At 33.1% G+C, this 24,734-nt stretch overlaps 1 protein-coding gene across 1 annotated transcript in view; it reads right to left on the bottom strand.

Annotated features, from left to right (window-relative positions):
* Nucleotides 1–24,734, bottom strand: part of LOC124367440 (guanylate cyclase 32E) — a 218,973-nt gene that overhangs the window by 42,694 nt on the left and 151,545 nt on the right. Inside the window, exons 3-7 of the mRNA XM_046824252.1 lie at nucleotides 20,294–20,416; nucleotides 13,025–13,214; nucleotides 2,279–2,356; nucleotides 1,052–1,296; nucleotides 46–191 (exon numbers count right to left, since the gene is read on the bottom strand). Of these exons, the coding sequence (XP_046680208.1) occupies nucleotides 46–191; nucleotides 1,052–1,296; nucleotides 2,279–2,356; nucleotides 13,025–13,214; nucleotides 20,294–20,416 (782 nt within the window). The remainder of the gene's footprint in view (nucleotides 1–45; nucleotides 192–1,051; nucleotides 1,297–2,278; nucleotides 2,357–13,024; nucleotides 13,215–20,293; nucleotides 20,417–24,734) is intronic.

Genomic DNA, 24,734 nt, shown 5'->3' with positions numbered 1-24,734 from the left:
ACAGAAAAAAACTATATCATCATGTGGTAAGTAACATATACGTACCCCATGGCGCTGTGGTAGTGACGACCTTTAACGTGTCTTATGACGTCAGAGCCGTTGCGAGGATCCCCACCCTCGTCTAGGATCTCCAGGACAGCTCGAGCGTACAGAAGCACAGCGTCGTACAGGTATGCAGCTTCAGCCGTGATCTGGAAAAGAGTTGTCGGTAAAAATAATCGAATGAGTGTTAATTTGGTTTTATTATTCGCTACCAACAACACAGATAAATTTAATTCTCCTAATACCCTGTTACTGATAAAAAGAAAAAAAACATCTGCAGTAAAGACTTTTATTTCATTTTTTGTGACAAAATATAAGTAATGTTTTAAAAATTTACATAAAGGTAAAATTCCATAGGAAGGATAGGTCTAAAATGGAAAAATAGCCCTATAACAACAACAAAATGTCAGGGTAACGTTTTGTATTTTCAGCAAAAAAGAAACCCTAGTTGACTGAAATATTTACTATATAACTTTAGAATCAGATGGTGGCAAAAAGTTTTATGCTAAAAGAAATTTAGTAGATGTTTGATTCACAATATGTAACCATTTTGGATAGATATACGTATCAGATATAATGGCCTTAAAATTTTACATCTAAATACGGCTAATAAGCAAAAAGGCAGGAAAGAGAAATGAGAAGTAGCCTAAGTCCGTTTGATAGAATACTATTTAGAAAAGCATACTCACTGGTAATTATATTACAATCACGTTCACAGCTCGCATGTGTGAACATTATGGGAAGAGCTGGAGAGAAAGAGGGAATTGGACACGGTGGGGGGATGGAGAAGTTACAAATATTGAGAGAATAGAGAGGCACGAAGAGAGATAGATATGATTTACCGTTTTGTACGGTTTTCAACTCTAGGAATGCAGAAAGAGAATCAAAGTCCACTTCTGCAGAGGATGAAGAGAGTGTGAGATGTTGCAGCCCGCGAACCAACCAAGCTAGCCCGACGCACCCTACATGAATACCGACTCACATCTGCCATAAGGAAGCTAGGTCTCACCCTCTTGACGCCACCCACGATGTCCACGGGGTTGGGGTAGTTGAAAGGTGGCCTCTCCATGAGCGCATTCACCTGCAGGCTGAAGTTCTGGAAACCCCGGGGAGGCGTGGGTACTACCCCCAGGTAGGAGCGGTAACCTCTGGTAGCCCTTGGATCAGCCTCGTCCCGCAACAACCCTCGGATGTACTTCTCTGGCGCCTCGGCGTCGTATTGGTCGATGTCCGCCCCCACCACCCAGTACTCACCTAGGAGCGTGATAATTCGAATGGTTTATTGGTACGATAAATAAAAACCCTTTTCTGTGTAAGTTAACGCATGGGATTTAAGAAATAAAATCAATTAAACCTAATTACGAATAATAATGATAATTATGGTTTCAAGCTGGGAAAAACCAAATTTCAATTGCAACAGTTGTGTTAAACAGTCATTAAAATTAAACCGATACATTAGCCCATGACGGGCTAAACCCTCTCAACCGCCCATGACGGGACTGGCCTTGGATCGGATAACCTGAAAGTCGGTTAAACCGGAAATCGTATAAAACAACGTAGCATAATAACGTATAAAGATTTTTCGGAATTCTGCCTTTGGCATACATTACACAATTAATAAAACGTTTCGAGGATTGAAATCGTCCCTCTTCGTCAGGTAAGATGACAATAATTATTAGTACAAAAAGCCGAACGAGCGGTAATGAACTGTCATAAAAAAGAATGGATTTTAATTCTTCTTTTTGTTTATTCAGTAGTACAATGCCTCCTGTTCTAACTTTTATTTCGAGCATTAGTTTTATTCTCACCTGCCAAAAAGGGTAGACTTTACCTCGAAACATTGTTTTATACTTTTTGTAAGATATACGAAATACTTGTCCCTTTTAAGACTATCATGTTAATTTTAACTTTGAAAAGAATTATTATTGCTTTATCTACAAAAAAATATTGTATGTTAATTATGTTGTAAATTAAAGCTTAGAAATTTGAATGTATTCAGTAATCCTAGCGGTAAAAGTGTAAAAGACAATAAAAAAATACTAAATTGCCGTTGCCGCTAAGGAGTTTAATCATGTCTTCCAGGAAAAATTTTTTCTGACGGGTAATTGATCCGAGGGAGTTATAAGAAAACTTATTTAAAAGTATACTCAATTTGGATTTGAATCAGAAAAGTTTAATAACATTACTAAAACTGAATAAGAATATTAGAAAATGTATTTATTTAATTACCAGTTACCATTGTCAAACAGTTTCATGTCTTCCATAGCAATGATGAGGCCAAGATGCTCGTAAGTGTGGCCAAGGATGAGGTAAACTGGAACACAAAATACAACTTTTATTTGTACCTTTCTAGTTCAATTTTGAGTCATATTATAACTCGCACGAAAGTAGTCCAATTTGAGGCAGTGATGCCATATTGCTGCTGACCTTGATTTTTTCCCGCTACGACCTGGGTACGGTACGGTCATAGTCTGTAAGCGTGATTTACATTATATCTGAAATACAGATGAATGAAATAAAGTAGCAGCTGATGTTATTTTTCATACGATTTTGTTGGGACAGATCTGTAATTTTCTACACCGACTGGTTTTTATCTAAAGCTATATAGAATTTATTCTCAGGCCAGAAATTCATCAACAGACGCACTAATCAAAATACATTGAAATATTTTTAAACCGACAATCGAACACACAAGTAATAGTTATCAGGCAATTAGTAAACACACTGAAATTAAAAAATTATAGTATCTGTATATAGTTAGCTAACTCTAATGTATACTTATTTTTGGCGGTTGGTATAATACGTGTCACGATAAATTCATATATGAGAGAAAGTAAAGTTTAAAGTTTTTTTATTTACTCCAACTTCGACCTCCTCTAAAATTAATGAGGATTTATATTTGGGGCAGCAAATACGTATTTTTCAAGAAAACCCAAATTGTGTGCTTATACAAGCACTTATACAGTTTCTCTTGACTTGTAAAATTGTCAACAGTGTTAGGCGCGGTGTGGAGGGGAACGCAACAGACACCAATATACTCTTTTCGCGCGATCTGCTATAGTAATATCATTTTCAATTCGTTATACTGTCTAGTTTGTCTAACATAAGTAGAGGTTAAACGGAACATGCGAACATAAATAACTAAACGTAAATGTATAATGTCTGATATTAAATTATATCTTAAATGATTGTAGAATACAATGTTTTATTAGCTCTAAAGGTTATTTGCTTTTTCACAGTATATTCGAGTTGATTTTTATTCAATAATCTGGTAATATTAGTTAAAAAACGTTTACTTAACGATAACAAATACCTCCTTAGTAATAAAATAATTCCCCTAGGTAAATGTTTTAACAAGAAGAAAAATAACTACGTTCATAAGAAATGCTAGTTACATCGTAAACATTGAGGGTACTCGATTTGTGCAAAGTCAGCTTCTTGAAAACAACAACTCCGAGACCGCAATTCTTAAAATACTCGATAATTTCCATAAGCGCGATGTTTCTATAGAAAATTACCATAATGTTTGTAAATATTTTCCACTGTCTTTTAAATTATTCATAGAGCCAATATCAGGAAATGAATCTGTCAAAACTAGTCATGCTATATTATTAAATTATCTCTTTTACTTCTTTGGTAAAAAGAAAAATATCAATATTTCAAATTGAAAACTTCTTATCACGTCGCGTCAAGGAAAATGAGATAAATTTAAACTGAATTTGTTTGCAACAGATTATATAAAAAATGTGTTTATGCCTTTTAGGATATTAGAAATAAAACTTTTTTTAATTACATAAATATGTTCATTTTTTAATAGTAACCATTTTAAAACTAGTCCAGGAGAAATAGCAGTTAAAAATGGTCAAATAAATAAATGTTTTCTTACAGCAAACTAATGGCACAACTTAGTCAAATACATCATAAATAAATAAAAAAAAACCATTCCGAACCAAAATCGTCTATTAGGGGGTATAGGAGAGGTGGTTTTTAGGGGTGAAAAAGGTTTTTTGCAATTTTTGAGTAAACAATGCATCCTATTGAAAAAAGTTAAATGTAAAAGTTGTTGGAAATAAAAAAATCTACAACTTATGTAGTAATCATTTTTGCCCTAACCTCAAAAATTTCCCAAAAAAAAATCAAAAAACAGTTTTTTTGTTTTTAATTTTTTTCTTTTAAAAAAATGGTTCGATTGAGCTGAAAGTTTGATCAAATATACTTTGTGCTATTTTAAAAATACTACATTTTTTTCATTAAGAAATATTCAGCCGTTATAATACAATTTCACTTTAAAAAATATTTTGACAATTTTCAATCATCATTTTGAAACATTTTTTTTAATCAAAAAAGGTTCTCTGACGGCTCATTATTTTCGTTTTTTTTTGTCTATTTTGAAGAAATGAAATAAAAAATACGTAGTTTAATTGAAAAAACTGCATAAAAATTGAAAATAAACCAAATATTGATATTCTTCATTATACATTGTATTATTTACGTGGAAAAATTGTTATTATTTATTAAATTATAATTTTTTTTAATGTTGAAAAATTTTCGAATATTTTGAAAAGTTTAGAAACATTGTTGAATGTGAAAGTTGGATTACAGGTATATATAGTACAAGTATATAATAGTGTCCTTGAAGTAAAAGCGCGGGGTCAATCCTATTCTTCTATTATACGGGTCTCAGTATGTTTCTAAGCATTCAATAAGCAGCTGCTTTGTCGTCAGTCAAGTTATATTGGAGTAGAGTAGTGAAATAAGCCTCGTGATTAGCAATTTACAAGATTTTTGTCCATATAAAATACAAATCGTAAGTAAAACTTTTGCGAAACAAAATTTTATACAAATTATTTAATAAAAATTATTAAAAATAATACAGATAATAAATCTTTGTCTCTGTGCATAAAATTTTACGCATGCTATTTATCTAGTAATTTTTACGTATTTTCAGTATACTAATTGTATCGTGCTTTCTGCATTTTATAGATTCATGTAAATGGTGGAAAAGGTACCTTCTTGTATCATTTGTAAAAACCGAGATGGAGATTTGGTAAAAATAAAAAGTCGAGGGATAGATACTCTTATTTCGTCAAGTAAACAAAGCAATGATCAGCGGTACAAAACATTTCAGAAATTGACTGAAGCACACATTCGTGATGGTTGTCGATCGGCATACAATAGGCCTCGATCAATTGTTACAGCTTCCAAAGAACAAATAAGAAAAAAAATCTATTGGGAAGAAGATTATGAAAGAAGCATGTGATTTCGATTTTGAGCATCATTGTGTTTTTTGTGAAGAACCTTTTAACCAAAATAGAGCATTTCGCGGCATGCAGAAGGTTGACTAATGAAAAATTTTATTAACTATAAAGGGAAGAGGTGTTTCAGAATCATTTAATAAAAGTCTGTTAGTTAGACTGAATTTTCTCAAAGAATCAGATGAAGTTCAAGCTTATTATCATAATAGGTGCATGTCATCTTTTTATGATGGGACAAGCTCAACACCTTGTAGACATACATCGAGTGTAGATTCTAAAGATTTCATAAGTTACTGCGTGTATTACTTTAAAAAATTCATCCGAGTGTCAATTTTCCCTTAACGAAATTAAAGAAGATTTTGATGGTAATATCCCAACATTAAATACATTTTTTTTAATGAGTGATAGTTTTGATAACGATCTTGTGTTTCCTTCAATGAAAAGAGATACAATCATTACATTTAAAAAAATCAGGGAAAAAATTGAGTAGAATATGGTATGAATCACGATCAGATGACGTAGAATATGAAAAAATATATTTATATTTTTAAGTTCACTGAAAAAAAAACATAAATATAAAAAAAACTTTTGGAAAGAAATAATGGTTTCTTGATTCAATTTCAATAAGAATTGTAAAAAATATTTTAAAGAAATAAAAAATATATGATGAAAAATACAAATTTAAAAAAATTACTAAGACTCGAATTCTGTTTTTTGATTTATTTAAAAATTTCCACGTAATTGTTAAATATGCATGATTCATTATTATTTTGACTAATGCTTACAAATAGCACTGGTATAAAAAAAATTATAATTATTTAAATAAATAATATAAATTTTTCTACGTAAATAATACAATGTATAATGAAAAATGTCAATATTTTGTTTATTTTCAATTTTTCTGCAGTTTTTTCAATTAAACTACATATTTTTTATTTCATTTCTTCAAAATAGACAAAAAACGAAAATAATGAGCCGTCAGAGAACCTTTTTTTATTAAAAAAAAATGTTTCAAAATGGTGATTGAAAATTATCAAAATATTTTTTTAAAGTGAAATTTTATTGTAACGGCTAAATATTTCTTAATGAAAAAATACAGTATTTTTAGAATAGCACAAAGCATGTTTGATCAAAATTTCAGCTCAATCGAACCATTTTTGTAAAAGAAACAAATTAAAAACCAAAAAAACGGGTTTTTGAATTTTTTGGGACATTTTTGAGGTTAGGGCAAAAATGATTACTACATAAGTTGTAGATTTTTTTTATTTCCAACAACTTTTACATTTGACTTTTTTCAATAGGATGCATTGTTTACTCACAAATTGCAAAAAAAAAACCATTTTCACCCATAAAAACCACCCCTCCTATACCCCCTAATAGACGATTTTGGTTCGGAATGGTTTTTTTTATTTATTTATGATGTATTTGACTAAGTTGTGCCATTAGTTTGCTGTAAGAAAACATTTATTTTTTCAATCAGGTAATACGACTGGACTAAACTATATTATTACTATAAAAAATACTTGATGGAATAACGTTGGTAATAACGCAAGGTTTGGAAACAACAGTTATATTACAGATCTGTCAGAGCAAAAAAAAAGTGACCATAAAAAAGTTTCGTTTCAGCCAATAGCAATATAAAGGGGTTTCTCTCTTTTATGGGTGTAATACATTCGCTTAATCCATATCTCAAATTTTTACTGAGTAAAACTCTTCGTTATATAGTCTATAAACCAACACGGTCTATAAAACCATACCTAGACCTCTCACGAGTCACCCGATATATTGATCACACACTTTCCGTAGGTATTAAATATATTTCATTACGTACTCTAAGGTTTCCCAGAGTCTAATCTTAGTCAAATACCCAGTATAGGTCTTTCTAAAGCATCACGGAATTATTAGACATTTTTAACCTATATTCCAAAGCTAACCATAGACATATCTTTTTATTTGACTAAGCGTATTGGTAAATTGTATAGACAATCAGTAAACGTACGGTGGCTCTGATGGCATAGGCGAGGAGTATACCAGAGGATGTTTGATGATGGAAAGGTATTCAGTAAAGCAGGATCTGTTCTTCAAAGAGTGAAGTCACGTGTAAAGGGATATTAATAAACTTTAAATTATATGAGCTCAAGTACTAATATTTTAGTAATAAGCAAGTAAATAGTAGTGATTTAGTAATTGTACTAGTTCTGTTGTAAAACTAAAGTGATTAGCAAATAAATTAGACATGACATTTCCCCCCTCAATACTAAAATATATGTTTAATCTTACCTACACTTTAATATAATTTTAAAATATTAAAGTTTGAGATAGCATAACATTGAGCGTTTTATTCCTAATTATTCACTTCCTACTAACGTAGTATTTCGTTCTTTAAGGAGATTCTCAATTTGAACACTACCATTTTTTTTTTAACTAATAGTTATTTTGCATAGTGTAATCGAAAAACAAGAAGATTTTTGTTAGTATAATTCAGTAAGATAACTATTAGAAATTCTTTGATCTTATGCAAATTAGATTGTCCATCTTCATAGTATAGCTTGTATTACACAACATCTATAAGGTTTGTTTTAAAGTTGAAAGAATATAAAAAAGTTTCAATGAAATGTTTAAGAAATATAAAATGACTATTAACACATTAAAAATAATTTTAGAAAAAGAAAATTATTAAATAGAGGGTGATATTTACAATTTATTTCCGTTATTTTTTCCTTATAAACAGTGTAAACGTTTCTGAAAACCTTTATAACAGGCTTTAAATTGTAATTTATATTTTATTAAACAAATATTAAATAGAGGGTGGTATTTACAATTTATTTTCCGTTATTTTTTCCTTATAAACAGTGTAAACGTTTCTGAAAACCTTTATAACAGGCTTTAAATTGTAATTTATATTTTATGAAACAAATATTAAATAATATTCCACACTTTATATGTTATACACCATATGTATGTATGAAGTGAAATTGATGGAATGGATCCCATTTTGGTTAGAATGTTAGTGCAATTTAGATTTGCCATGTTCTTTTATTCTATGGTTCAAGATATGGTTGAAAATCAAATACATTATCAGCTAACGATGAAACACGCAACGTAGTTGTCTGGGTCTAAATAATCCTCAAAATGTAAAATTTTAAAATGATGGATAAATATGAAATAATTATCATCTTTATCGTCTTTTAGGCACCTCTCCAATTCGAGGGTAACAGAAACAAAATACTTGGAGTAGTCCGGCGACCTCAACTTTTGAAATTAGCTTAAATTGTTATTGATGTAAAAAAACAAATGGTATTAGGTAATCCTCACCCTGTTTGCATATCAAAACAAACACACTAAACATTTTCGAGCAAACGTTACGGTCTCAATATATATTCAAACCTTTGTAGTCGAGGATCCAATGTTATATATTACTTGTGTAAAGTTTGTGAAAGGCACAAGACGTATGGGAAAACAAACCAATACTGTAGAGTTCAACCTTAATAAAGTTTCTGTCCTACCGAACTGTTTTAAAGTAAATTTTTATTAGTTTGTCCCACTACCAAGAAACGTTACAATTATATTACAGCGCCAGTTACACCACCGCTTTGTCTTCATACTCCAACAAGAAACTGGGTAACACATGTTGCAGTCTCATGACTCTAGACAGTGTGATCGTTGTTACTGTTCGCGGAGTCACTAGAATTAACACTTCTAGTGTTTATGTAAGCAAACTTATTATGTTGAACTGTTTGTCGGTGTGCAATGTTTGTGTACCTTCTACAAACAGATAATATGTAATGCTTTTTGTAATTAAAAGGTCAAGATGACAGTTTTTGTATTGTTTATAAATTACATTCAAAATTGATTTGTTGTGTATATCTCACTATAATTAACCGCAAAAAATAGCCCGACGCCAGATGGTATTTAAGGGCGGTTCTGACACCTATCTTGATTATAGACCCATAAGAACAAAGTTGAACCTCATTCACCTTTACTGACTTATTGTTATTAGTACAATTAGGGATGTATCTCATTTTAATGATAGAATTACTACGCATCTAATCGGTTTGTATTTCTCGATATTTTTGCAGGGTATCTATGAAAAAACTCAAACTTTGTTGTAATATACCGTGACAAAATAAAATATATAGATTTTACAAAAACCTAAAACAGCAATATTTTTATTTGTATTAATTATATTTTTTTTTAATTAAACATGTCCCATCAAATTTTTTCTGAATAAAAATGAAGCTTTCCTTCAAATTTCAAGTGTACAGGATAGTCGTTGCTGAGATATTTTACGGGTAGGCAGACATATTTACAGAAGTCTAAGTTATCCTGCACCTAAAGTGGTAGGCTTCGGTAATGCTAAGCCTATTACAGTTCATATAATGAACAGAATTTAGTCTTGTATGAGTGAAAGTTAAAGTAGTTCCTGTGATTGCTCAATATCTTAATATTGTCATACTATTGCATAAACTATTTAATGATTATGCGTGATTCAAAATGTCCTATGTTTCATAATACAGAGTTGACGGTCAAGTTCTGTTCAAATTATAAGTATAGTAGATCTAATTATACAATATAATATATGAATATTACTAGGTCATGATTTGTCCAACTTAGCTGTCGAAAGTATGTTTTGTAATTTTCTAATAATGACTTGAGAAACAGTCATGGACATCTTATCAGCCATCAGGGGCGTACGTAAAACGGCTTACTGGTTGTTGTGGAATCTTATAGACGATAATAGGTTGTACATAGGTTAAATTTTCCCAAAAAAATCATGTACAACATTTTTCTGAATTAGTATTATATTATTTAGGATAAACAATTTCAAAATATTTCCAAGTTATTGTCTTTGTTCACTTAGAACAAGTAGATGAGGTTTGCATTTAGTATCTTTGCGCTACTCTTATAGAGATCTTATTGAAGTGGGTCCAGACTTCATTACAATTATTTAAAATAAAATCACTACGAATTATTTTATCTGAATAAAATAATACTTTACAGAATGATAGATAAAATTATGTCAAAAGTTTATGGGGTACAGAGAAACTGAACCTCAAGACATATACTCGGTGATACTATGTGAATGTGAATGACGCAGCTGTCACCAGGAGATAAAGATTATTCCCACATATCCGAGTTGGGCTGAGGAATTTAAATCGGTAGAAGAGAATATATTTTTTATTTCCTTTATTGTAATCGGATAACACGGTAACAAAAGTATAAAAGTAACTACAAGTGCCCTTTTAATAAATATTAAAATGTTTCTATAAATTATGACTATCAGTCTTTCTAAATTGTATTAGGAAATGTGTGCTTTCGAATATACTAAAAATATATCTAACAAATTTGTCCAAACCTTTAGAAAAGGAAGGATATATTAAACAAATATAAGTAATTCAATATAATACAGTGTTTACCGTATAATAGCCAAGGTGTAAATATAAATATAAAAGGATGCCTACAGAACCAAGTGTGACAAATTCATAACATTTTGTAACTCGACATAGTTTAAAAAGTTTTATTAGGCTGCTTTTATTGAATATATTTGAAAATTAGTAAATACTAAGAAACTATGAAGCACTTCAAAATTATAAACCGTAGAAAAGAGGACAGCTTAATGTTACAAGGGCAAATATTTTATTGAGAGTAAATAAAAAACTCTTTATAACGTTTAATGATCCCTGTGGATAGCCATATATGGATAAATATAAAGAACACTGCGTATGAAGTGGAATATTTTGATTTTCATTTGCTTGTATATTAATTAATTTGAACTTATCTATTAGTGCGATAAAAATTCATGTCCTTAACATATGTAACAAAATTCACAGACACATATAAAATGAAACACTACAGATGAAGGTCAATACTCCCAATAATTACATAGCACATCATCCCAAAATGTATTTTCGGTTGATATAGAATAATCAGGTAGTAAAGGAATTATAAATAAATATATATATATATATATATATATATATATATATATATACATATTTATAAAATTTAAATTCATATCCCTTTGGTACGTTGATGGATAATAATTAGCACAAGGTAATTTATGGAGATGCTTTATCACACACTGTAAGAAATTTAGTTTTACTTGACTTTGCGTAAGAGAATAATAAATACTAGAAATAAAAAATAACTAACAAAATAGAAAACATTATAAAATATACACGACGTATATCTCGTGAGTACTGCTAAAAATCCACATTAATATGAGTTCCAGGGAACTCCCCTTATGAAGGAATAATATAAATTTCCGTAAGTACATAGTGGACAAAAGTTTTAATTTTTTCATAGTGCCATGGTCTAAAATTTTTTAGAATTTTTTTCAACAAATGTATTGTATTACTGGTGGTAATACACGATAATGCAACGTATTAAATGCTGATAAGTGTAATTACTTGTGAAAAGTTTAGTATTATTGTAGATTTAAAATTTCAGTGAAAATAAAATAAAATTGTAAATTATATCTTTTTCCTTGCGTTTCTTTACAAAAAATGTGACACTGATGCATTGAATTTCAATAATGGAAAATGCTATTGAATTCCTTCTTAAAAGAATAAAATTGTAGAACCATCATAAAATGTAACCAATAACAAGAGTTTCCTTACACGATTGAACATTCTGGATTGTTCTGCCTGTCGCCGATAGTGAGGTACAGGACAAAGCACACGCACCAGACAATTGAAGCTGCAGGCGCCCTGTTGCTTTATTGTAAAGCACTCTTTGTGTTTAGCTGAGACAATTCCTTTACTATCCTACTGTTGAAAATCAATAACTATCCAGCGCTCCTACAGGCAAAAACGAGAGCTCATCTTAATTCTTAGCTCCTGTTGGCTTGTAAGACAGGAAAAAGCAAAATAAATTATCATCAAATTTTACTCATTTTTTGTTATTAGCTGAGCTAATTTTGGAACTGGAAAAATTTCATTTCTGTCTGTCTGTCAAATCCATGACTCCATGGATAATCCATGATCATGATCCATGAGTTTTTTTACTGAATTTAAATTTTGCATTAACATTTAGCTTTATAGATTAACAATTGACAGGGGAATACTATTAATCTGTTCCATGTTCAGAGTTTATATTATCCCCTTTCTTGCTCTCGATAGCCTTCGTGTTTTGAAGTGCCTCATCAGATCTGCTAAGTGCTGTTTACCCAACAAATCAAGCGAGAGAAAATACAGTGTTGTAGTTGTAATTATTTCAGACAAAAAGGCGTAGTCCAGTAAGCCTGAAAATGTGGGAAAATTTTTCTTTCTGAAAAGGGGGGAAATTTTAAAATCTTTAAGTATCCTATATACTTCAATCTGATTCTTACACGTTTTATGAACATGGGTAACATTTATAAACACTGACATTAATATCTAACTCATGAAAGCAGATTTATTTAAGATTTTCCAAAAATTAAGTAACAATTTTAATTTAACTTCCGTCGGTAGCTTAATGCACATAATAATCACTAGACAGCAATGTACCACGCTATGCTAACAAGAGCTAAATATAAATTAAGTCATATGAGATCATGTAGCTTTAGAATATTTCTTGTATTGTTTGATTTCAACGAATTTTTTTAATGCAATGTTGAATTGAACATTATTGTGGCTGTATCCAAGGCCCGATACAATTAACCTATAAATTATGACTGGAATTGTTTGATGTGATAGATTATCGGATAAGAAGGTGACACACATGCACATGTATCACACCCCACTTACTCCTGGAGTCCAGGTAGGTCTGCTGGACGAGACTGTGGAAGGGGTTGTCACTGTAACCGTGGTGGTAAGGGAAAGGACCCCAAGTTCTAGTGAACAGAACCGTCACCCCCGCCCCCTCCAGGACCGACAGGATAGTTGACGCGATCTTGCTCAACTCGTTGTCCTCTGAGTTAAAGTAGAAAAACGTCACCTGCAACAATTAAACCTCCAGTTACCAACAGGATAAAACAAGTTTATAAAGAAACTAAGTCTGATAAATTTAGATTTAAACATGTAACCTTTTATACATAAAAGGTTCTTATAAAAAGAACAAAAAGAAAAATGTGGAAAGTAAATTTTAAAAATTGGTGACAAGATTTCATTTTAGCGCACTGTTGCTTTGCAGTACCCTCTAGCCACATGAGGTTTTATTATCTTAATCCTCCTATGAAAGATAGTATAATTAACGGAAATGAGAAAGAATTATGTGGGAAGGTATCTCGAGAAATCTTTCTCAGTTAAAATAAAAGTTTTCTTGTAACTTCACTCTACGTAGGCATGAATAATTTCTATGATAGCGCATGGCCAGCGATGGAATTTGGCTGAGCGTCATTACAGACTATGACTCAATAAGCTGACACAGTTTCTCTTTTGCATGCCGGAGGGGTTATAAACATTTCCTTATGATTTTCCGTTATCTACTCTATCCACAGGATCTCTCGAGAATGAAATGAGCCATAAATTTAAAAATTTCCATTCCACCTTGTGAATACAAATTTTAAACTTTGAATAAGTAAAAAATATGATTTCTAAAGAGATTTATTTCACGATCACACTTAATATTACTACTTGTTATGGATTTTATTCATAATTAACCGTCAATACTATCGCTATACCTTTTTTCCATCTGTTATTAGTATTGATTTTTGTGTCATCAGTTAACAATAAATGCAATGAAAGTGTAAAATGGTGAATTGCTGCACAAAAGATTAAATAATCTATTTAAATTAAATGAAGAAAAACGTTGTGTAAATGTCGAATTTTTAAATACATAAGCTAAAATACATGTATCCTAAATATATTTAGCCTATTTATCATCGGCATTTGGGAACTTATGTAAAATTAATAACAAGAATTCTGTCCTATCTTTCTTAGTTTGCACAATTTTATAGACTAATAAAAGTGTTATAAATAGCGTCCATAATAATAGTCTAATTTTAATTACCCGGAAACCTAAAATTGTATTACAAATGTATGAGAAAACTAAATTATTTTACTTTAGTAGAATATTTTAGTGTCACGTTCATTTTAAGTGTTGTCAGGCCAAAAATCAATCAATGTATATTTCCAATGTATATTTCCAAAATGTCAATCGACTTAGATCTAAGTTCTCTCTTTTAAAACAAGCCACGGCTACGTGTGTTTATGATGTACTAATTTTGTCGAGACCAACCTTACAATTGGAATTCATGACTCAGAATTGGGACTCCACAACTTTTCCACATTCAGGTGTGATAGATCCATAAGTAATAGCGATAAGGACAGTGGTGGTGGTGTCCTCATTGCTGTTGGTTCTTCTCTTCTTTGCGCCCAACTAACTACTTCTGTGACTGATGTTGAGTACGTCTTCGTGAAGGTTATTACTAAGGCATTGCCTCTCATTCTGTGTGCAGCCTATATTCCCCCTAACATGCCTATTTCCAAATATGAACGCTTTTGTGATGCCGTAATAGATGTGGCCTCATCCAATCCTGCAATCGATAACTTTGTTATTCTTGGTGACTTCAATCAACCTGACACAAACTGGAAAGATACGTCTTCCTGTTCGCTCAGCAGCGCCTCTCAAAGTCTTGTCGGCTTGGCAGAACTGCTTCAGCTTTATCAGCACAACAGGATTGTAAATCACCGAGGTGTTATTCTCGACCTAATTTTTACTCCTTTTACTGACACGATAGTAAGCCCAGCTGATGATGTGATAATCCCCGAGGAATTAAATCACCCACCACTAAATTTTTCAATCAACCTCAATTGTGCGAAGACCAATTCGAACCCTTGCTCAAGTCACAACTTCAGACGATGCAACTTGGATGCCGTCTTTGCCTGGATCCAGGGATTGTCTTACCCAACGGTTGATTCCACTAAAGCTGAAGAACACTTCACTATATTCTGTAGGAACCTTGCCGATGTTATCAAGCTTAACTCTCCCATTAGGAACTCCAAAAGATCAACCTTTCCCAAGTGGTTTACTGCTGAGCTCAGGCGCCTGGTGATTGAGAAGAAAACTGTCCATAGGCGTTTCAAAGAGACTGGTGATCTCTCCTTATACGATTCTTTTAGAAAACTTAGAAATCGGTGCAGGCAGTTAGCCGGTGAGTGCTATCGTGACTATACAAACTATGTGGAGTCCGCCATTCCTAATAACATTAAGGTTTTTTGGGCACACATCAACAATCTGAAGAAAGCAAACATCACATCGAACCTGGTGTATAATGATGTTGAAGTGGATGAACCTAGCGGCCAATGCGAGCTATTTGCTGATTACTTTTCGTCAGTCTATACCAACATGTCACTCCCATCATCTGACTTTGACTTTAGAACCTCTGTCAACCTACATAGCCTCGTTTTAACTGCTCAACAAGTGGAATCAAAACTTAAAGCCCTTGATCCCTATAAGGGAATGGGTCCGGACTCTCTACCTCCTGCGGTGATCAAGTACTGCAGTCCAGTTTTGGCCCCACATCTCTCAATTTTTTTCAACACACTGATCGCCAGTGGCACCTTCCCTGCAAATCTGAAGATTAGTTTTATCACCCCTATTTTCAAATCTGGTGAGCGATCCAATGTAACCAATTATAGGCCGATATCCATTCAGTCGGTGCTTGCAAAGGTTTTTGAGAGCCTTGTGGTGGATAAACTTGTATTTGATCTCAAGGATGTAATCGCTGAGGAACAACATGGCTTTAGGAGTGGTCGATCGACCTCTACCAATCTCCTGGTGCTACATAACTATGTCACATCTGCATTTTCCAGGCGGAGGCAGGTCGATTGCATACTGCTCGACTTCTCAAAGGCGTTTGATAGAGTCAACCACAATCTTCTCATTTCTAAACTGAGAGGCTATGGTATAACGGGATCTCTACTGGAGTGGCTGTCAAGTTACCTGACTAATCGGGGAATGATTGTGAAGTTTGCCGGCTCTTACTCTGAAATGTTTCCAGCCCCGTCTGGTGTTCCGCAAGGCTCGCATTTGGCTCCTCTCCTTTTCAGTCTTTTCATTAATGATATTTGCGAAGTTATCTCTACGGGTTGTCTCATGTTCGCTGATGACATCAAGATATCTGTCGAAGTGAACTCTTCTGAGGACTGTCAGCGACTACAGGATACTTTAGATCATATCGTAGCCTGGTGTCAGCGTAATGGGATGGACCTGAATGCTGATAAAAGTGCTGTACTCACGTACTCCCGGCTGGACTCACCCACTGTATTTAACTACACTCTCTTCGGCTCCTCACTAAATAAAGTCTGCAGTTTTAAGGACCTGGAGGTCGTCATGTCTCATGATCTCAGTCCGTGGAATCATATCTCACGCATATGCAGCAAGGCCTATTCACTAATGGGATTCCTATGCAGAACATTGAAAGACTTTCAATCCCCAACTACATTGACAAGACTGTTCAAAACCTTAGTGCCTCCGATCCTAGAATTTTCATCTGTTGTTTGGTGTCCCTACCTGACAGGGCACATTGATACTCTTGAGCGGGTGCAGATCAGATTCTTGAGGCTTATCGGACTGCGTCTTGGCTATCAGTTCCTGGAGACGCCTGTTGACTGTTTGAGGATCTCCCTTGGCCTTCCACATTTGGCGACTAGAAGAAGGATGGCGGACATCTTGATTCTTCATAAGATGGTTAACGGTGCTCTAGACTGCCCTCGTCTTCTCTCTCATCTCGAGTTTCAAATTCCGACATCCACTCGTTCCGGGGACATCTTTTTCAAGAGGGCACTTCCTTCTTTTTACAGCTACCACAGCTGTATTCCCAGACTTATGAGAGAAGGTAATGAGGTTTAAGGTGGTGTGGAATTTTTTGGATCCTCTTATCAGTCATTTCGATCGTGCTTGGGGAAGCTACTATGACGGGCAACTGTGTTAGTTCCTAATTTGTTGTTGTTTAGCTGTTTAGCTGTTTACTGTTACATATTATTGTTGTATTATTATTGTGTACATATTATATACGTGTTATTATTGTTGTCCAGATTCCTATATATATATATCATAACACTATTGACCCTAAAGTAACCCACCATTATTATTTTTATTATATAATTTTTGTTGTTGAGCTGTGTTATTATTATTGTGTTCAGATTTATACGTGTTATTACTGTTGTTCAGATTATATAAATATCATCTCACTATAGACCATAATGTAACTCGCCATTATTATTATACAACTTTTGTTGTTAGCTGTTTGCGTTGTTATTATTGTTGTGTTTAGATTCTATACGTGTATTATTGTTATGTATAATTTTTGTTATTTAGCTGCTACTTTTATTATTATCTCGCCCAGACTCTTTACGTATTATTATTGTTGTTAACTTGCAATAATTATTGTTGTTCAGATTCCATGGATAAACCTTATTATCCATGTTACACTACTGTTAGCAGATTCCATGTTACACTCATTATAAACCTTATTTTAACTCACCATAATCCTTTATGTTATTATTGTTATTTTTCTCTGATTGTGTTTTGATTAATATTAAGTAAAATGCTTGGTTATGGATAGCTGCCACCTTTGTTATAAGTTATGTTGTACAAAATGGTTTACCGTTGAAATAAATAAATAAATAAATAAAAATAAATAAATCGAAATAGGACACATCACAACACACCATAGCATCAGAGTGTGGACCATATGTGTGACGTCACGGGACATAGGACACATGTAAGTACCAACTTCCATTTGATAATCTTATTGTGAACAGGCTGTGAGTGGTCATTGCAGTTTTGTTCCCAAAGGGCAACTCATATTACAAGAAAGATAGCAGTTCGCAACACTACTTGTTGTAACAAGATTTGCTGATGTTGCATGCAAAGTTTTCAAATGTACAATTAAATTAATATCCTATATGTACTCAGGACAAACAGACAGATAAGCATTCATAAAAAAATAAGTATGTATCAACCATAGTACTCATTCTTTAAGAAATCATTTTTCACGTTAAATTTATTAAATATTCAACAGCATGTCTCACCACATGACATATTCAAATATATGATAAAGCTGGCAGCACAAACGATGTACAATGTCAGAACTGTATTAAAATCAGGCAACCGTGGAAGGATTTTTCGAGACCAGTGAAGGACAAGATTCCATTGTGTACCCCGGAAGTCGTTTGACAGCTACATCCTGTGTAGCTGTGGCTCAGTCTACATTGGGAATACAAAACGTTTATTATCCACAAGAGTGATTGAAGGCATTAGACACAAGATACGGTCATAGCAGAACACTGTTTCGAGACCAATAATGAAAAATTAGGCAATAAAAAAGTACTTGCAAAAATTATTGACTTTCATCAAAGTCTAATAATAAAAACATTATAAATAATCATGACCGAAAATAACTTCAACAAGGAGAAAGCATGAAATTGACTGAAAGTTGGTAACGATATTGATCACAACTGCTCATTGGATCGATACTTAAGGCCTCAGCCAATCACAAGAAAGCCCCGCCCCTTAAACTCATTGATACAGACGAATGTTTATTGCAGGCAGTTTCGGTTTGATAACAGTTGACTCCTTAGTGAGGCCGAAATATTCAAGAAGATAATTGCGTAAACAACATCAAACAACATATTTTTTTCTTTTGAATATTTTCTTTTCTTTTGTTGTTGACTGGTAACTTACGGATGTTTGTTTTGATATAAATTAATTATGTGCTTGTTTGTAAGTAATACGTAGCTCCTAGTCACTCATCAGTTTATGTATGTTAGCCACCACTTGTAAATTTCTCGTTGTATTTTTTTAATGTATTTATTTTCTCCCATTGAAATAAATAAATAACATGTCGACTTCTTATGAATACGATGACTTTGATGTTATAAAGTAGTGATATGTATAAGTAATAATATAAGTTACAAATTATAATATAATATATAATAAAATTACAATAAATCAATAACATTTACTTCCCTTACGTAGTTTCAAGGATAAACGTGATTGCTTGTGAAACAAAGAAAGACACGTACTCTACTATTCTTCCCACCATTAATCAATAACGAAACACATGATTTTAATTTTTATTTTATGTACAAACACGAATTTACTTTGAACTATTTTCAGCGGTAATGTTTAACTGAATAGTTTTATGTTTTTGAAATTGTGTTATAGTGAGGCTATACTTTTATATGTAAAATAAATGTATTTATTTCAGATTATAAAAAATAAGTAAACTTTATCTCATTTTTTAGCATTTCAGACATTTCAGCGGCGTAGTACTTACGATTACTTTAGCCAATTTGAAATGATATTTCTGCAGGTACTCATGCCGTAAAAAGTATATTATTAATTAAAAAGTCATGGTTTAGTTGATTTAAATTAAAATAGTACACGATTGTTCATTATATTCATAATAGCAAATTTTTAATGTCCAAAAATTTCTTCTCGTAATCATTTTTAGATACGTCGTGTTTATTCTTACTTTTCTTGCTGGGAAACCCTATTTGACTTTCACCTTTAATTCTAGTTTTTATCTCTTCAGCACAAAATGGAAAATTCGGGTTTAAAGGAGCAAGGTCATTATCTTGTAACCATTTTAGAACATTGCTCAGTGTTTATAAAAACATTTGAGCCAATATCTGCATATTCATCGCCATTGTTCTTGTCGTTGCCACTTGCCTTCTCCTGCATAAACGACATAACAACAGCTGGTAATGACGTCACTAGTCTAAATAAAGAAAGCTGGCAATGGTTAATTATGAATATTTATAGGTCAATTGTCGTATTCGATCGTATCGATATTTGAAATCGATTCTAATTAAGGTTAGATAATGTAGTCAAATAGTGACATTACGTAACTTATGAAACTGTTAGATTGTTGACGTATAAGTTTCCAGTATGAGGGCTTGCCTAAATATAACGGTTATCTAAACCTAAGGCGTTACGTAAGTCACTTTGACAACTGCAACGGAACTTCCAAACAATCTATTTCCAAACTTGTTGGAATACAATAGACTTGAGTATAGATTAGTTTGATGTTTGTCAGTTAAAGTGGTTTCCCAAAGGATACTCACCTGGGTCCAGTTGAAAGCTAGCAGCACCGCGGCTACACTCTTGGAGATCTGATTGTCCGGAGGTCTGGTGCGAGCGAAGGTGGGAAAGTTGCGCTTGTCAGTGGTCTCGTAATCGGTGCAATACTGCAACACACGCTTGGACAGATTAGACTTTCTTATACCTTATTTTATTCTCTAAGGACAAGAAACTTTGAAGTTGCACACAATTCAAAAAGGATCTTCGCGTTATTTCTGAGAGACAAGATAGGTCGTATAGTAAGGTTTGGGACAAGGGCCACCTCCTATCAAGGAAACATTATATCTCATGTCTCCTTAGAAGAAGGGAAGGTAGCTCTTTACCAGCCTCTCCAGTAAAAAATTCAGGGGATGGAACGCCCCTATGTTTACGATATCAACACCCCTTAACACACAGGTAGCCTCACCAACTCCAATGGTCATCACTCGCAGTCAATTAGATATATTGATCTACCACAATTAATATCCGCTACATTTTCGTTTGTAACGTGCCTCTCCTGGACATCTATAAGGTTGCCTATTCGCTCATCGTTTTTGCTTCACTTACTGTAATCTCGGTTCCACTTATTGAAGGTATAAACCAATGAGAGGTGAGCCCTCCAGTGGTTTCTTATACTTTAGCAGCAGAGGCCATCAATCGATAAAGAGTTACTTCACAATAATATGATAGGCGTCCTTTATCATTCAACACGAAAACTGCTGTTATAGTCTAGAAGTTGAGAGCCAATTTACGATATATAAAAGACAACCTGTTTAATATGGTACGATATATTTTTCAAAAATTATATAATTATATATGTCATAGCTTAAAAAATTTAACATAAAACAAGTAAAACTCGGTACACCACTATCACTCCAAGAAAGGGTGACCGAAACTACCACATTAAGGGCCTGTATACGATCGGCTGACCCTGATTTTACACTTCTTAAAGCGTCTGATGTTAGTTTTTAAGTGTGTAAACTACAAAATATATTATCTGAAGTTCATTATTCCATACATGTTACCTTTTGGGTAACCACCCATTGTTACCTCCACAAACAATTAAATAAATTTATTTCTTATATACATTTCTTTATTGATTTCTAGAAAAACTAGGTTGTGTGCTAATGCAATGCAATTGACTTTCAGCTCCTGGTCTAGCTCCTAGTGTTTTTAAATATTAAACTAGTCAGGCAATATTGTTATAGTAAGCATACATCTTAGTAATAGCAGTAAGCCATATTGATAACAACCTTAAGCTTAAAACACTACCAAACCTCTCGCCAATCTTGTGAGAATGTCCTGGAGGATCTGTTATAATGAAAAAGAAAATCTGAATTTCTCACAATGAAGAACGACACTTGTGAAGTAAAGGAATGCAATTGCTAGCCTAGCACTAATGTTATAACAAATTAAAATGGATTCCAGGGACAAAAATCCTCCAGAGGAGCCATAGTCCTCTTAATATTACTATGCAAGATGAAACATGGATATTACGAATTATTAAGGAAAGCAAATCTTCTATGAAGAACTGGCATGTAAAATATTTTATCATTGTATGATTTACTTACTCATTCGTATACACCTTAATGTATCTAGTCGTTCAAAAAGAAAATCTAAATCTGAGGGAATACGTGTCGTAAAGAAAACTAATTTTAAAATTCGCAAAAACTCAGGTTCCTAACACTTTTGATAAATTATGTGTTATACTATCGGTTCCAATCCAATTTTTATACCATTGTAGCAGTATAAGTGAATACATGTATTAAACATATATTCGAACTAATTTGTAATCAAATGCAGTTCACACTTTTAGAAACTACTTGTACAGAATTCTTATAAATATTAAAGATATTTAAATGTTTAAAGACGGTACATATTTATATTAATTCATTTTAACTAGATGTTATTTTACAAATTTACTAATGAAAACTACGTACATCCAATGTAATTTTCACGGCTTATGGGATTAGCGTAATTTTAAGATTTTGCAAATCTACCCTTTCTGAGATTAGAAAATCATGTTTTGAAATCATATATCGTTACTTAAATTAGTGGTTCAATAACGTTGAATTGTTTTAACCTTCAAGAATACTGTAAAATTATTAAACGAAATAAGCAAATTCCTCTAGTAAAATGGTATCGAAAGACTAAATGCCACCGCAAACTATATTGACGTAGTAAGTGTTTCTTGCCGCCTGCGGGAGTGTGTGCGTACGTGCGTGTGTTCTCGGCCATTAATGTAAACACCGTGTCTCTTCCACATTTCAGCTGTAGCTCTATTCCTGGCCTCAGTCACAACACTAATATCTCCCGCCAAAATAAACCCACACTTCATCCTCGATTTCAGCGAGTGCGAGTATTGAATAGTCTTATTGAATATTAACGTAGTAACGTAGTAAGTGCTTCTTGCCGCCTGCGGGTGTGCGTGCGTGCGTGTGTTCTGGGCCATTAATGTAAACACCGTGTCTCTCTTCCACATTTCAGCTGTAGCTATATTCCTGGCCTCAGTCACAACACTAATATCTCCCGCCAAAATAAACCCACACTTCATCCTCGATTTCAGCGAGTGCGAGTATTGAATAGTCTTATTGATATTAACGTAGTAACGTAGTAAGTGCTTCCTTGCCGCCTGCGGGTGTGCGTGCGTGCGTGTGTTCTGGGGCCATTAATGTAAACACCGTGTCTCTTCCACATTTCAGCTGTAGCTATATTCCTGGCCTCAGTCACAACACTAATATCTCCCGCCAAAATAAACCCACACTTCATCCTCGATTTCAGCGAGTGCGAGTATTGAATAGTCTTATTGATATTAACGTAGTAACGTAGTAAGTGCTTCCTTGCCGCCTGCGGGCGTGTGAGCGCGTGTTCTCGGCCATTAATGTAAACATCCGTGTCTCTTCCACATTTCATCTGTAGCTATATTCCTGGCCTCAGTCACAACACTAATATCTCCCGCCAAAATAAACCCACACTTCATCCTCGATTTCAGCGAGTGCGAGTATTGACTAGTCTTATTGATATTTTTATATATTAATACCATTTACTCAAAACTGCACAAGCAAAATTTGCAGACCAGCATATAAACAAATAATTCTGATATAAACTAATTATAATTCCGATGCAATTGAGTTTGCCCTACAAAATAGCCAAAATATTTTTATTTAAAAGCATAAGAAATTTATTGCAGGCTTAATAATGTCGATTATCTTGTTTTTCCGACCAAGAAAACATTTTACACACAGGTTTGAGAAGACTACTTTAGTAGTCAATAATAATGATAAAGCGTCTATTTTCAGCCATTTTAATGTACTTCCAGTCTAAGATATTTCCAGTGCCTCAATTAAGTTTGCTGTAATGCTCTGATCAAGAACATATATACATACACAGGTCTGTATGTCTAAACGCAAATTCTTTATAGCAGTTTAGAAATTAGACTAATATTACTTTATGTGAATATTATTAGCTCTCGGACAAATTAAAAATGAACATTTATCATAGTTATGTCAATTCTTACTTCCAGATGTTTGGATTTCTTCACATGTTTTTTTTATTAACTGTTAAGAAATATTCACTCCAAGGCACAGTCTCATGCTAGCGAGAACATAATATAAAAAAGCACAGCATTTTTAAGCGACCTAACATCGGCGTCAAGAGCATATACATTTTTAATAATACGTGCTTTTAAGGCGAAGAGGGCTACATTCATTGAATAATATATTTTTATACACCTAGGAATAACCCACTTTCCGAGTTGAAACTTCATTAAACTTTAAAAGGAGATCTAAAGTCACTGTCAATAACATTGAGATAGGATAAGATTCGGTTAAGCGAAACGAGACGAAAACAGCTGTCATTTCTAGAGCACCATTAGTTATTAGTTGTAATTATTTAAATAATTAGAAATAACAATATTTGAAGTGTAGGTAAACGGAAATAACAGTATTGGCAACAAGTAATATACTGTGTTATATGCAACAAACCAAGTTTAAAATACATAATCTGTATCCATAAATTAAAAAAAAAAAAACTGAAAGCAGCTACATGTAGATGCAGTCACTAGCTGCACCAGAAATAACCGTGGCTTCCAGCCTCAGGGAGCAGTAAATTGCAGAAAGAGCGGTCGACCTTAATAATGATGCATCTTCAGCAAACGTTCGCTGTTATTTATTCAATCGTATTGTTGTTGATGTTGACAGTTACGATAAAAGAAACGTTTCTATAGAAATAGGTAGTAGGAAATTTCGTTTAAGAGTAGTTCTAAGTCAATAAAAAACTATGTTTATCGCCAAAAAATAATTATAAGTTAAAAACCTTGCTTAGGGAGAGAGAAGAGGGGATGACGCCACTATGAGTGTTAAAAAAGGGAAATTGGAGAAATGGGAAAATATAAACATAAAAATGTGTGAGAAGTCTAATTCTGAGAGAGTTTATCAGAGGTTCACT

This window comes from Homalodisca vitripennis, chromosome 8 (genome assembly GCF_021130785.1).
Source record: "Homalodisca vitripennis isolate AUS2020 chromosome 8, UT_GWSS_2.1, whole genome shotgun sequence".
Classification (NCBI taxonomy): Eukaryota; Metazoa; Arthropoda; class Insecta; order Hemiptera; family Cicadellidae; genus Homalodisca; species Homalodisca vitripennis.
The sequence above is the reverse complement of the archived record's forward strand: the minus strand, read 5'-3'. Positions and strand labels throughout refer to the sequence as shown.